This window comes from Wolffia australiana, chromosome 13, assembly GCF_029677425.1.
Source record: "Wolffia australiana isolate 7733 chromosome 13, ASM2967742v1".
Taxonomy (NCBI): Eukaryota; Viridiplantae; Streptophyta; class Magnoliopsida; order Alismatales; family Araceae; genus Wolffia; species Wolffia australiana.
In genome coordinates, this window is record NC_135847.1 from 11,675,001 (window position 1) to 11,688,750 (window position 13,750).

At 40.2% G+C, this 13,750-nt stretch overlaps 2 protein-coding genes across 2 annotated transcripts in view; both read left to right on the top strand.

Annotated features, from left to right (window-relative positions):
• Positions 1-1,377, top strand: part of LOC144711121 (omega-hydroxypalmitate O-feruloyl transferase-like) — a 4,651-nt gene extending 3,274 nt beyond the window's left edge. The window contains exon 3 of the mRNA XM_078585044.1: positions 603-1,377. Coding sequence (XP_078441170.1) covers positions 603-1,230 — 628 coding nt within the window. The 3' untranslated portion in view covers positions 1,231-1,377. The remainder of the gene's footprint in view (positions 1-602) is intronic.
• A 1,061-nt stretch (positions 1,378-2,438) lies between these two features.
• On the top strand, positions 2,439-3,282 carry LOC144711138 (glutaredoxin-C5-like). Its single transcript, XM_078585062.1, has one exon. The coding sequence runs from the start codon at positions 2,902-2,904 to the stop codon at positions 3,223-3,225; it is 324 nt and encodes a 107-aa protein (XP_078441188.1). The 5' UTR covers positions 2,439-2,901; the 3' UTR covers positions 3,226-3,282.
• Positions 3,283-13,750: the final 10,468 nt, after the last annotated feature.

Here is a 13,750-nt window from a genome sequence, read left to right on the forward strand (position 1 = left end):
TATACCCACCCCTCTGGATATAGTGCACGATCGTCCAGGACGGAGACACTAGACAGTTATAGACGGTTTTCACCCGTCCCACGCCCCATTTTATTTGGGTCATCCGAAAAAACCGTCCCATCCAGGAACCTTCTTATCGGGAAACGGGCCCACCCCTTGCATCCAATTTCCTCAGGCACCGGAAATGGAAAACGATAGATGTCCTGATTCATAGAAGTTTTAAACTTTGAGAAAAAAATCATAAAATGAAATTTTAGTACATTCGCTCTGCATTCAGTCCAATGCATGTGGACGGGATGGTTTACTCGTCCCCAAGCGAAAAAACCATCTTGTCCTCCGGATGATGAATTTCCGTCTTGCTCGACATCCGAGGCGTTGGACAGGTCGGTTTTTTGACCGAGGATAGTGCACTATTATCTGACATCATGTCATTGTCATTGTCACTGTCGTCAAGTAGGATGACATTGACTGACATGATAATTTAACTTAAATTTAACAAAAAATGATGGTGGGCTTTGATGAATGGGCTAATTCCGTCAACGGTCTTATGTTTTAAAATCGTCAACCGTCTAAATTTGCATTCAAACAATGCAAAATTCCAGGACCTTCTCCTTCAGTTCAGAACACTTGATGAAGCTTAAGCGAATGGTGGCGGCAGAAGGTGGTTGCGGCGACGGCAAATTGACCGCAGGCTGCACATCCTTTGAGGCCTTGTCGGCGCTGGTCTGGCAGGCGAGGGTGGCAGCGCTTTGCCTCAACCCAGCCCAGCAGACTAAGCTACTCTTCGCCGTCGACGTGCGACGACGGGTGGTGCCGCCGCTGCCACCGAGGTACTTTGGGAACGCCATTGTGCTGACGTATGCGATGAGCACTGCCGGCGAGCTCGTGAGCGGCTCATTATCACAGGCAGTGACCATGATCCAGACGGCGATCTCTAGGGTCAACGACAGCTTTGTCAGGTCAGCCATTGACTTTTTTGAGTTGACCCGAGCAAAGCCATCTCTGGTGGGTACACTCCTGGTGACGGCCTGGTCAAAGCTGGCATTCCATGTGGCGGATTTTGGTTGGGGCCCACCGCAGCAGGTCGGTCCGGCTGCCCTACCTGAGAAGGAAGTAGTCTTATTCCTCCCTCATGGTAGAGAGAGAAACAAGGTCAACGTCCTGCTCGGACTGCCCGCTTCTGCCATGGCTGCCTTCGAAGGCCACCTTGAGCCCTATATGAATACTTAATCACACCCTTGGACCGATCCTAGCCATTGATTTGACTTCACCTTCTTTGCTCCGAGGGAGGATGATTGGACTAACAGGTCACATCAGAAATAAGATTTTCCAGCACCCATTTTTCGAAATTTTAAGAAAATTAGGGCTTTGTTGTCATATATATATCGCACTACAATAAATTAAACAGTCCAATCACGATACTAATCCGGGGTCTCCTCCGTATAACATGCAATTTAACGCGATAGTAACAGTGCCGACGTCATTGATTGAAGGAATAATTAATAAAAAAGTAAGATCGAAAGTCACAATGGGGTTACGGAGATGAGGTAAAATTTGAAAATTTCAGATGCTCAATAAAGAAAATTTGAAGTACAATTAATTGGTGCAGACTGCCACCGTTGAATAGGAGACTATGCGTAGGAGACGAGCAGACCAGAACGAATCCGCAGTGATACTGATACGAATACATGTAGGCGACCGCCGGCGAGGATGGCGGTTGGGAAGCCATGTCATCGCTCTCTAGTCTCTAGAGAGAGAGATGGAGAAGATAGAACGAAGAGAGATACATGGATCGATAGTTTACATGCGGTAGATATACAGACAAGCTGATGGATGAGTGATAACGAGCTCTATTATCGTGTGAATATAGTAGAAGAATAATAGATGGGTAAATGTGTGTCCGTGTAGGTGAGATAGATAGATAAAGAGATAAAGATAGATTGAGAGATTGAAAGTTTGCTAGATAAATAGATAGGAAGATAGACAGACAGAGGTAGGTAGATATATGGATAAACAGACAGATAGAAAGATAGATGGATAGACGTACATAGATAAATAGAATGAAAGATATACGGACAGACATAGACAGAGGGAGGTAGAACGACAGAGAAAGAGATTGAGATAGAGAGATAGATAGATGGACAGAAATGGAAAATAGAAGGAAATATTGAAAGATAGAAAGATAGAGAGATAGATAGTCAGATAGGTACATAGATAGATAGGTAGAAAGACACACATAGAAAGATAGAGAATAGAGAAACAGAGAGATAGATAGATAGACAGAAATGGATAGAAGGATAGAAAAACAGAAAGAAATATTGAAAGATAGAAAGATAGATAGTCAGATAGACGCATAGATTGATAGAAAGACATCGATAGAGAGATAGAGAAATAAAGAGATAGACGGGTCGAGAGATAGAGAGATAGATGTATAGAGACGTAGATAGATCTAGAGAGAAAGATTGTGAGATAGAGAGACAGAAAGATCTAGAGAGATAGATCGACAGATAGAAGAGAGACACAGAGGGAGAGAGAGAGGGAGAAGATGCGAGAAGACGTTAAGAGATCCCACACGACAGAGACAGAGAAATAGAGAGATAGATGAACAGTGAGGTAGATAGATCTTGAGAGAAAGATCGTGAGATAGAGAGATTGATACAAAGATCTAGAGAGATACATCGACAAATAGAAGAGAGACAGAGAGGGAGAAGATGCGAGAGGACGTTAAGAGATCCCACACGACAGGGAGATGAGGTGACTCAAGACCTTAGACAACTGTAGGATGACGCAATCCTCTGACCCGTTTCTCAGTTTTTCACTCCGCAAGCCACCCTCTTCTGCTCTTATAAATACTCCCCCATACACGCTCTACCCAAACATCATCATCATCAATACATCATCATGGAGAGAGCGGTGGAGGAGATGGCAGCGGAGAGCCCGGTGGTGATATTTGGGCTTAGCGGGTGTTGTATGTGTCACGCTGTGAAGAAGCTCTTCTGTGGAATGGGAGTTAGTCCGGCAGTTCACGAACTGAGAGAAGACGACCCTCTCGCAAAGGAGATAGCGGCGGCGCTAATCAGGATGACCGGCGGTGCCGCCGCGGCCGGCGGCCCCGTCGTCTTCATCGGCGGAAAGCTCGTCGGCGCCATGGACAGAGTCATGGCGGCCCACATAAGAGGCTCTCTCGTTCCTCTTCTGAAAGACGCTGGCGCTCTCTGGCTGTGAAACGTCAGGCTTGTATTTGTGTTTCGAGGGATGAATAGAAATAGAGAGATGGATAGATATATATAGAGAGAGATACATAGAGAGATAGATAAATGTGACATGTCTCTCGCTCTTCTTAAACTTCTCGTGTAAGTCTGTGTCTCTTGCGTTCTCTCTCTTATGTACAGGAAGCTTTTTGTGAAATCTGGAGGATCGTGAAGGAAATTGAGAGCTATTGAGATAGATAGATGTAGATATATATGTATAGTTATAGATTGAGAGAGAGAGAGAGAGAGTTACAAGAGAACTTTCAGAAGAGCCAGAGACATGTCACAGCATCTCCCTCTCTTTACATATATATATATATCTCTCTCTCCACATCTATCCATCTCTCTATTTCTATTCATCCCTCGAAACACAAACACAAGCAGGCCGTTCACAGCTTTCACTACCTTATGTACAGGAAGCTTTTTTTGTGAAATCTGAAGGATCGTGAAGGAAATCGAGAGCTATTGACATAGAGAGATAGATGTAGATATATATGAACCTAATATATATATATATATATATAGATAGAGAGAGATGCTGTGAAATGTATCTGCCTCTTCTGAAAGTTCTCTTGTAAGTCTCTGTCTCTTGCTTTATCTGCCTTATGCAGAGGAAGCTTTTTGTGAAATCTGAAGGATGGCGAAGGAAATTAAGAGCTATGAAGAGAGAGAGAGATAGATAGAGAGATGCCGTGGCATGTCTGTGGCTCTTCTGAAAGTTCTCGCGTAAGTCTTTGTCTCTTGCTTTCTTTATCTGATGTACAGGAAGCTTTTTGTGAAGTCTGAAGGATGAAGGAAATTGAGAGCTAGTGAGAGAGATAGATAGACAGAGGTATATATATAGAGAGAGAGATGCTGTGTCATGTCTCTGGCTCTTCTGAACGCATTTCGTGAAATCTGAAGGATGGTAAAGGAAATTGAGATCTATATCGAGAGAGATAGAGGAGAGAGATATATCCCATCGCTCGCGCTCGTCAGGAAATTAGCATGTAACTCAGTGTCTCTCTCTTTCGCAATCTTGATGTAAAGGAAGGTGTATCCGAAATCTGAAAGACGGCGAAATAATAGAGAGATCTGGCTCTTCAGAAAATTTTCATTGTAACTCTCTACATCTGTCGTTCTCTACCTTATGAACAGGGAGCTCTTTTTTGAGAAATATGAAAATAGTGAGAGAGAGAGAGAGAGAGAGAGAGAGAGAGAGAGAGAGCTGGAGAGAGATGAAGAAAGGGATAGACTTCTCCATATCCTTAGCTGTACTGAAAAATCCCTTTTAACTCTATTTCTCTCTGTTTCTTTATCTTACGTACACCCTCGCTCTTTCCAAAGTGTGAAAGACGGTGAAAGAAATAGAGAGACAGATAGCTAGAGAGAGATAAAGAGGGAGTTAGACTATCCCAACACCCTCAGCCAAATCTTATGAAACTCTCGCTCTCTCTCCCTCTATCAATTTTATGAATAGGAAACTCTTCACAAAATCTTAAATACAGAGGAAATCTCTCTTTCTTGCATCGAGTGAAAGCCTCTGATCATCTCTCTCTCTCTCGTCAGGAATTCTATGGATCTCTCTCTACCTCTTGTCTCTCACTCCATACGTCATCTCTGTGTCAGAGGCACGGTATATACATCGATAGATGGATAGATAGATATATTATATAATATACATAGATATAGAGAGAGAGTTTGACTTGGTGAGGTGCCAGATGTCATCGATGTGACATAGGTCATGGATGACATATAACCCTATTTCTTTCTGGACCATAGTGACGTAAGTTCCGTCATGGATTCATGGGTTGAAAGGCCCACCTGGTTCAGTCCGCCATCCTGACATAGACGTTGACAACAGCCTAAAGACGGGGATCTTCTGACACATACTTTCTTTGTTTCTATCTCTTCTGCAATACTACGCAGGAGAGTGTCCAATAGACAACGGACCTCCTCCCCTCTCTCTCTATTTCTCTCTATCTCCCTCCCTCTCTCTTTCTCTCTCTCTCTCTCTCTCTCTCTCTCTCTCTCTCTCTCTCTCTCTCTCTCTCTACAGCTATTTCTCTGTGGCCCCCAAAATACTTATCCAACAATAAGATGCAAGCCATTTAAATAGGTTCTAGGTTATGAAGTATGATGTGAGATGGGAACTTTGTGAGCTGGATAGGGTTTACCTTCCCCATTTAGGGTTAGGACCAGCTCAGCAAGAGAGTCAAATGTACTCATGCAGAAATCAAAAATAAAAATGAATAGCCATTGTAAATAGCTCTCTCTCTCCCTGTTTCTCTGAGGCCCTCCAAATACTTATCCAAAAATTAGATGCAAGCCATTTAAATAGGTTCTAGGCTATGAAATTTGATGTGAGATGGGAACTTTGTGAGGTTGATACGGTTTATCTTCCCTTGATAGAGTATTATGTCCATTTATGGTTTGGATCTGCTAAGCCAGAGTGTCTAATGGACTCATGAAGAAATAAAAAATAAAAAATAAAAATTAACAGCCACTGTAAAATAGCTCTCTCCCTGTTACTCTGAGGACCCTCTAATGCTTATCCAACGATAAGATCTAATTCAATTAAATAGGTTCTAGGCTCTGAAGTATGATATGAGATGGGAACTTTGTGAGGTGGACATGGTTTATCTTCCCTTGATGCAGTACTATGCCCATTTAGGGTTAGGATCAGCTCAGCAAGAGTATCTAATTCACTCATGAAGGAAATAAAAATGAAAACGAATAACCAAAGTAAAATAACTTTCATTCATGCTATCTCCAGCTCACTGAGAGCATTCATATAGTGAGTTCTACTTGAGAAAACAGAATTTCAGCAGAAATAGGTGTTTTGTAGAATGCATTTTGGACAGAATGCCATGGGATGATTATAAATGAATTGATATTCAATTAATTTATCATTATAATGATATTTGGGTCATAGGTTTTAACCTAAACTATCAGATTTATATTTTCATATAAATATCACCCATTTTTAGGAATCCATGTGAGCCAAACCAAGCCCCTTTCTTATCTTCTATGCATTCGAATCATTCCATTAGTGAGTCATGATATTGAGGAGATCGACTAGATCTTGAATAAGAGTTGGAGAAGAAGAATAAGAGATCCATCGTCACACTGATCCCATGGACACATCTAGAGATTTAACATATGAATGCCATGAAGAAACTGTATTCAGGAGAAGGTAAAGGGCATAATTAGTTACCCAATAGGTAATTTCATTATCTCTTGTTATGTAGAATATTTATATATATATTAATTACTTATATGTTGCATAAAAAAATGTTGCCCAAGAAAGCAATTATGCATAGTGCTTTAAGTGGTTGATGCTGTGGTCTGATGGGCCGCAATGCCTTAGTCCTAGCATAATGCACAGCTGACCTGTCTTGACATACAACCAAAAATAGAAACATATATAAAATAACATAAAACATTTAATGATGGATAATTTTTTTATGTGTCACATATATGATTTCAATTCAGCAAGATGTTCTGAGCACATTGGCAAATAGATTTTCCCAAGCCATCTCAAGTTCAAACCTTGGGTCATGTTATGTTAATTGAACCATGTAACCTGAAAATCAATACCACATTCCATATCTCATTGAGATTTCAATAATACTAGTTATATTAAATGTTTATAAAATAAATCATACTATGGAAACTTACCTTTAATCAAGTATTTTAAATATTCCATTTGTAAGATATTCCAGAAGGAAATTGAAACTTACAAATAGAATAACACTATCATCTATTTCTTATGTGATAATGATGGTTGATATGGTAACAAATATGTGAAGACAGTAAGGACATATATTGTGTGCTCTTTGTGTAAATATTTCATTTAATTGAAACGTATGAATCCCTAGATGGTAATCTGTCTTGCTATGAACTAGGTGTATTCATAGAATAGTTCACTTGGGTCCTTAGAATTTAGACACCATGGATATTTTTAGGATGAAATTTTTTACTTTAACTATTAGATTTGTGTTCTTAATCATAGGACTTCAACAAGTCTACAAAGGTGATTGTGTAGTTAAGATGGGATAATCAACATTCAATATGCTAGAAGATAGACTCTTGTGTGAGCGATCTCTATGGATGTTTTCATTTAAGATGAAAAGGATGGGTGAGAGAGGATCTCCCTGCCTTGTACCATGCATAGTAGTGATGAATCAATCGGAGTTTCCATTCATTAAGAGAGAAAAAAAATCCCTCGAATACAAAGCATCTCAACACTTGGGTAAGGAACGTCCAATGGATTCTATCCAAGGCCTACTCCACATTGAGTTAGAGGATGATATTTGATCCAAGAATGCGGCAATCTATTGACTGTGTGAGTTAATATACTGGCACAATACTGTCATGGATATGCTGACCTTTGACAAAACTGCATTTCTCAAGAGAGAAGATTTTATCACAAAAAATCCCTTTTTGGTTGGTGGTGGCTTTAGATAAATTTTTTTGCCATGCCTAACAATTGATGGGTCAAAAATCTTGAAAATAAACTAGGTTATGAACTTCTGGGACTAATGCAAGAAAAGTGAATTTCCAGCTTCTTGGAAAGAATTTTGCTTATGAATATTTCCTTGATACAAAGCTGGTGCCAATGATATGCAAAGGAAATATAAAGAATTGTTTTCATAATCCATGGGGGGCTTAGTCCTATTGAGGGAGAAAACCACATACTCAATCTTTAATCAAGAAGGAATGACACTGATGGTCGTACTTTCCTGATCTGTCACCAGGTGTGAGGTAGAGGATAATATATCCTTGTTCATCACCATCTATTAAGAGGCAAGTAGGCTAATGAAGTAATCAACTAGACCCTGATTATATATCTCTAATAAGGATACATAATTAGTAGGTTGATAATTGGTGGCTAATTATCAATAGATTTAGCAATAAAATTGTAAGGTGGTAAATTGATAAGTCCTAGGGGTCCAAATCATGAAATTATGTAAATGCCTAATTTTAAAAGACTTTTATGTTAAGTCAAATTAATAGATCTTGTGATATGTTATTCATTTGTACTTTTTGGCTTGGATTCATGTCGTAAAACTTTCCATGTGGTCACCCCACCGGAATTGCTCCCACAACAGTACACTTCACTATAGAGTTCCCTCCTCAAAGTATCCACTTTGTCATGTGAGCAGATAAGTGTGTGCTTAATAGTAGCTTAGTTTATACCTTTTGTAAATAGTTGGTAGTAATTTGTTCAATTCATGCATCCTGAATTCCTTTTCAGGTTCCTTGAATTGCATGAATCTTCTTTTTCTCATTTGTCTAGACAGCTTCTACCATGGTTCGTGGACTCGCGGTTCTCTAATTCATCTTATTAGGCGTTTGATAGACTTTATGCACTATATTATCAAATATAAGCACTGTGTACCATTTACAGATAATCTTTAAATATTCATGCATACTCATCTTATGGCCCTGCCCAGTGTGTCTCCTTGGTGCTTGACCTTCAACCTGAATTCCTAAAGTCAACTTCATGAATTCCCGTGTTGCTTCCTATTATGTTAGAAAATGCCTTTGTCTCAGATGACCTTCCATTCTCATCACTGCCACACTTATTTTAAGTATGCACTCTTGTTATCAATTTTGAGAGGATTAAAGTTATTTTTGTATTAATATTCTGATTCTGTGAATTTTTTGATATTTTATGGAAATTTTTGACATCATATTCTTCAATAATTACTTTTTGAAAGTTGGAGCATATTCTTAGTGAATTTTCGGACATTATATTCAGGAAGAAATTAATTTTTGAAGACATAAATATACATTCTAAATATTTTTAAACCTCATATTTAATTTAAATAGGATTTATTTTAGATTTTCAATCTTAATATCACCCTCCGTCATGTGTCGCCATTTGATTGGATCAAACTACATTTTTCCTGCAATGATTAGCACATCTTATAATTTCTAAAATCTGTTATTATGGAATTTTTAATTGTGACATAACAACCAATGATTGGCCGACACAATGAGATTTTAAATCCGTAAATGACGTGGAATAATAGGAAAAACAAGTTATTTAAATAGGAATAAATGTGTGCCAAGACTGAGAATAAAATTCTTATTTGGATGTGTTTCTTGAAGTGGGGAAGTCACTGAAATTGTTTGCATGCGTGGAGATACTCAATTGGATAAAATGAAGGAGAAGTGCGACATGACTCTCAAATCCGTGCGGCCATGCCATTCCTTAAATTTGATACTAACACTCATCAGCATGTCAGGAATGAATTTATGGAAAAAATAAAATGTGTTTACAAGGCACGTTGTGGTATGAAGATGTGGTGTGCTATGATGTGTCACATCGTCATACAACGATTGTGATTCCCTTCCCTTTTTCATACGAGAATGAGACACATCACTGCATCATTTAATAAAAGGAAAATGTATTTTTTTCTTTTTCTTACATGTAGGACACATGACACTCACAGAGTTTCCACTCACAAACAAGGGGAATAGGCCAATGAAAAGGATGAAATAACACCGTCATTGATGAGGAGAGAGGAAATGTAATCAAACAGATGATCCAACTTTAGAGTTGATATGTGATGATCCAAAAGGCTGATTGAACTGAATATTTGAGGGTATCTTTGTTTCATCCACTTTTTCTGACCATACCCTCGTTTAAAAATTGAGTCGTAGATCATCCTTAAACTTGATTCTTAGATTTGTGTGTTGATTGACAGAGAGTAGAATTTTGAGATTCATCAAGCTCATTATTGTCACCATCACCTATGTACTATACTCACGGTAATTTTATTAGTTGTTATCATATTCTTATTTTAACTTTTCCTCATCTCTTGTCCCAAAAATTTGATGTAATACCCTTTATCTCATTAATCACTATTTAAACAATATTACATCATTAATTATCATTCCTTATGGAGACGAATATACTTGTAAGTAGCTGTATTTACTTCTTTGATTAAACTGAAAAGAAACAACGAATAATTAAAAACCTAATTTAGTGTTCATCGTCAAGCTTAAAACTCACAATAAGCTATAATGTTTTAAAGCAAGGGGGCTTCAACTTCTTCCAAATCTGTTATTAAATAGAAATCATGGTCTCACTGACTCCTTCACTTTAATTCGAATTGATCCATTACCAAGGTTTCTAAATCTGGATCTGAATGTTCCTCATCTCAATAAGAACCCATTTGTTCTAATAATCAATATGATACTTACTTAAAAATCCACATTTTTATCTCAAGGTAATAAAATCACTTTGTGTCAATTCAAGTATTCAATCATGATAATGAAACTTAAATAAATGTATCCAACCCTCACCAACTATGCGGTATGCTCTCACATCCATTCCCTCTATACTACTTGGTGTTGGGTTCTAGAGGCCTTGACATGGATGAAGACAAGATTTCACTCGATGGAAGGCACATAACATAATCATAACAAAATCTTTAAAATCATAGAAATGAAGTACCTTTGCACGGATTGCATCCGTGATTTCTTGGATTCTAGAGCGAGATGAGTCAAGCTGGTCAAATATGCAGTCTTTAGACTTATCCACGCAATCCTCGACATGTTGAATCTCTCTTGATGAGCCTCGTTCAATCACTGTCATCATTGTTACGTCATCCCGATAGCATTGGAGATGGAGAGGAGTTTTGGGGAGAAGGGAGAAGAAGGGGAAAGGACCCTGAACAATTCAGGCTTTGGTGAATATGGTCTAGGGCCTTCCCCTATTTATACTAAGTGGGTATTTAAAAGCCCCCAAAACTTAAGTATATGTTATGACGTCCAAAAGACCATTTGTGTGTGACCCTCTAGGCCCATGTATTAGTCTAGTTAATGACTCTAGTGACCCAATAACCTTTCTTGGAATTCTAAATTAATTACTATATCATTATATAGATTAATTAACATTGGATCAATTTAACCGAATCAATAGGTTGAGTCTCCAACACATGGGATGCCAAGTTACACCTGGTGCTCTAGAATATATAGAGGAGTGTTTATCAACTCACTCATGAAATCTGTTCGTCATCGGTTACCGTGTATGTATAATCCCTCATCAACTTGATGCTCCTAGGATAAATTAGGGTACGGTCAACTATCAAATCCAAATTGGTCATTCAAAATAGTACTGATGCATTATGAAATCATTGGAGAACTCTCTCTAATATTTCGCTGCCTTGGCCAAGGACTTCATCGCATCGTCTTCCATGAGCTGTCACCTCTTACCCCGAGGGTGGATGATCCCATGTTAATCACTCAATTATCTTTGTGAACTTCTTGATGCACTTAAACTAAGACCGTTTAGAATCCCATGATTAGAGACTCGTTGGCCATAGTCAAAGTACAACCATCCGTCCACAAGACATCTTTGGTGTCACAGGTCTAAGGACCACTTACACAACCGTGACGTGAATCAACCTGATTGACAGTTCGGTATAATACCATTTAGGGATTTTTACGGATCAATTCAGTGAACTCTTTCTACTAAATACCACCCACTATCCATCCTTGGTGTCTCCACACCAATGGCTATGAGACCGGCCATACTCATCATATGAGCAAGGCTAGATATTGTTATTGTATTCGGATACTTTGATGTCCTTCTCGTGTATCCATCAAATAAGAATGTTTAGAACACATGCTTAAAGACTAGTGATCTCCATATTACGATCTCATCATAATTCACTAAGTTAGATCATGTATTCATGGACTTCATTATAAGCATGGCACATGGATTATAATTAATATGTACTTTTAATGAATATTGAATTAGATGGGGAATATGTGATTGGCTTGTCGGTCATATATATTTACATCACTTGGCAGTATGTTCCTGTCGAGAGACTCAGCCTGCCAACTCTTCATACATGTCAGACTCTTGCAATCGGCGACCCCCATGAGCGGTGCATCACGTGGAGTGCTGGGAGTTGGAGTGAATGGTATCCCCCCTAGACATTGTAGCCTTCTTGGATCTCCAAGATGATACCTGACGAGCAGGAACATAACACCTGCCCCATGCATTGCCAACTCTGAGGGACACGAACAAGCTGCTGATGCCTAAGGTCTCCACTAAAGCATGCAGCGGTATCACAAGTGAATTTTTCCTTTATGTCATGGACGTGGGTGAGTGGGTTCTGTGTGTAATTGGAATACTTACTCACACTCCACCCCTATAATTTGATCTAAACACTCAACCTTACATATTAAATCTCCCCAAGATGGCATCCAGGGCACGACTGGATTGGTCTACAAGCACAACCCTTGGGTTGGTTGTACTCTACATCATGTTTTTTGCCAAAAAAAGATGTATCTGAACCTGTCTTTTGAAAAGGGAATTTCAAATTCTAGTAAAGTGGGAGACAAAAATAATTGAAAAATGTAGTCCCGGGGTTTTTTCTGGTTTATTTAAGGATTTTTTATTAGTTTTGGAGTTTGAAATAATTACAAAATTTCCCCTCAAGAAGAGAAAGTTTGGGTTTCATCACAGAACTTGCCGAAGCGCCGCCGTTGACATCATCTACGCTGCTGGCATCGCCGCCTGCAGGCCTCCCACGCCGTCGCAAGCTGCAGCTGGCCTGCCACCCGTGGTTGTAGCCAATCACACCAGCAACCTGCCAAGTTCGTCGGCCGCGGTAACAACAGCCGAGACTCGTGACTGTAGCCGCAACCCGTGGTCGCCATTGGTCACAGCCGCAAACCACGACCGCAGCTGTAAGCCGCGGCTGCAACAGTCACATACGCAGCTGGCCACTACCGTAAACCGCGACTACACCAACGGCGTGCCAGGACCGCAGTTAGTCGCAGCCACAGCCACAGCAGCTGCTGTCCACAGCCGACCGCCACCAGCTGCGACTGGAAGCTGCCAGGTCAACGAACGCCACTAGAAGCTGCAGTCGCCATCGCCAGAAGTCTCAGTCGCAGCTTCAGGCCCACCCTCAAACACAACCGCCGCCATGTCCCATAGAAGTGCCTACCATCGCGCTCGGCGCCACACCTACCCTCGCCAATATGTCTTCACTGCACTCGCCACCGAGCTTGTCGCAGTGCCTCCATGCCCCGCCTACATTTGTCGTCATGCTTGATTATCGCGCCACCGTGCTTACATGCGCTGCCACACCTACCTGCGCCCGTTGCACCTACCTGCTCCACCACATTTTCCTGTGTCACCATGCCTTCCTATGCCACCCATGCATACCTGTGCTTGCCACCGTCTTCGCCATCACGCTTGTTATCGAGCTCGTTGACGTGCCTTCCTGCGCCATGCCTACAGTCACTGTCGCGCCTACATGCGCCATCACACCTTCCTGTGTCGCCGCCATCACATCTACCCACACCAAAATAAAGGTGTAGCTAAGTCATTTAGACACTTATCTGACATGGAAAGTCATGGTGTCCTTAAGAATGAGCTTAAATGTTTCATAAAGATAAACTTTCATGAGCAACTCAAACTTAGAGCCTCCAAATTTGTGTTCGGGACATTGCAGAGTATTAATTAATACATTCATTAATAACTC

What these genes read in the sequence shown, in the direction of transcription:
- LOC144711138 (XM_078585062.1), top strand. Translation starts at nt 2,902, where the DNA reads ATGGAGAGAGCGGTGGAGGAGATGGCAGCGGAGAGCCCGGTGGTGATA.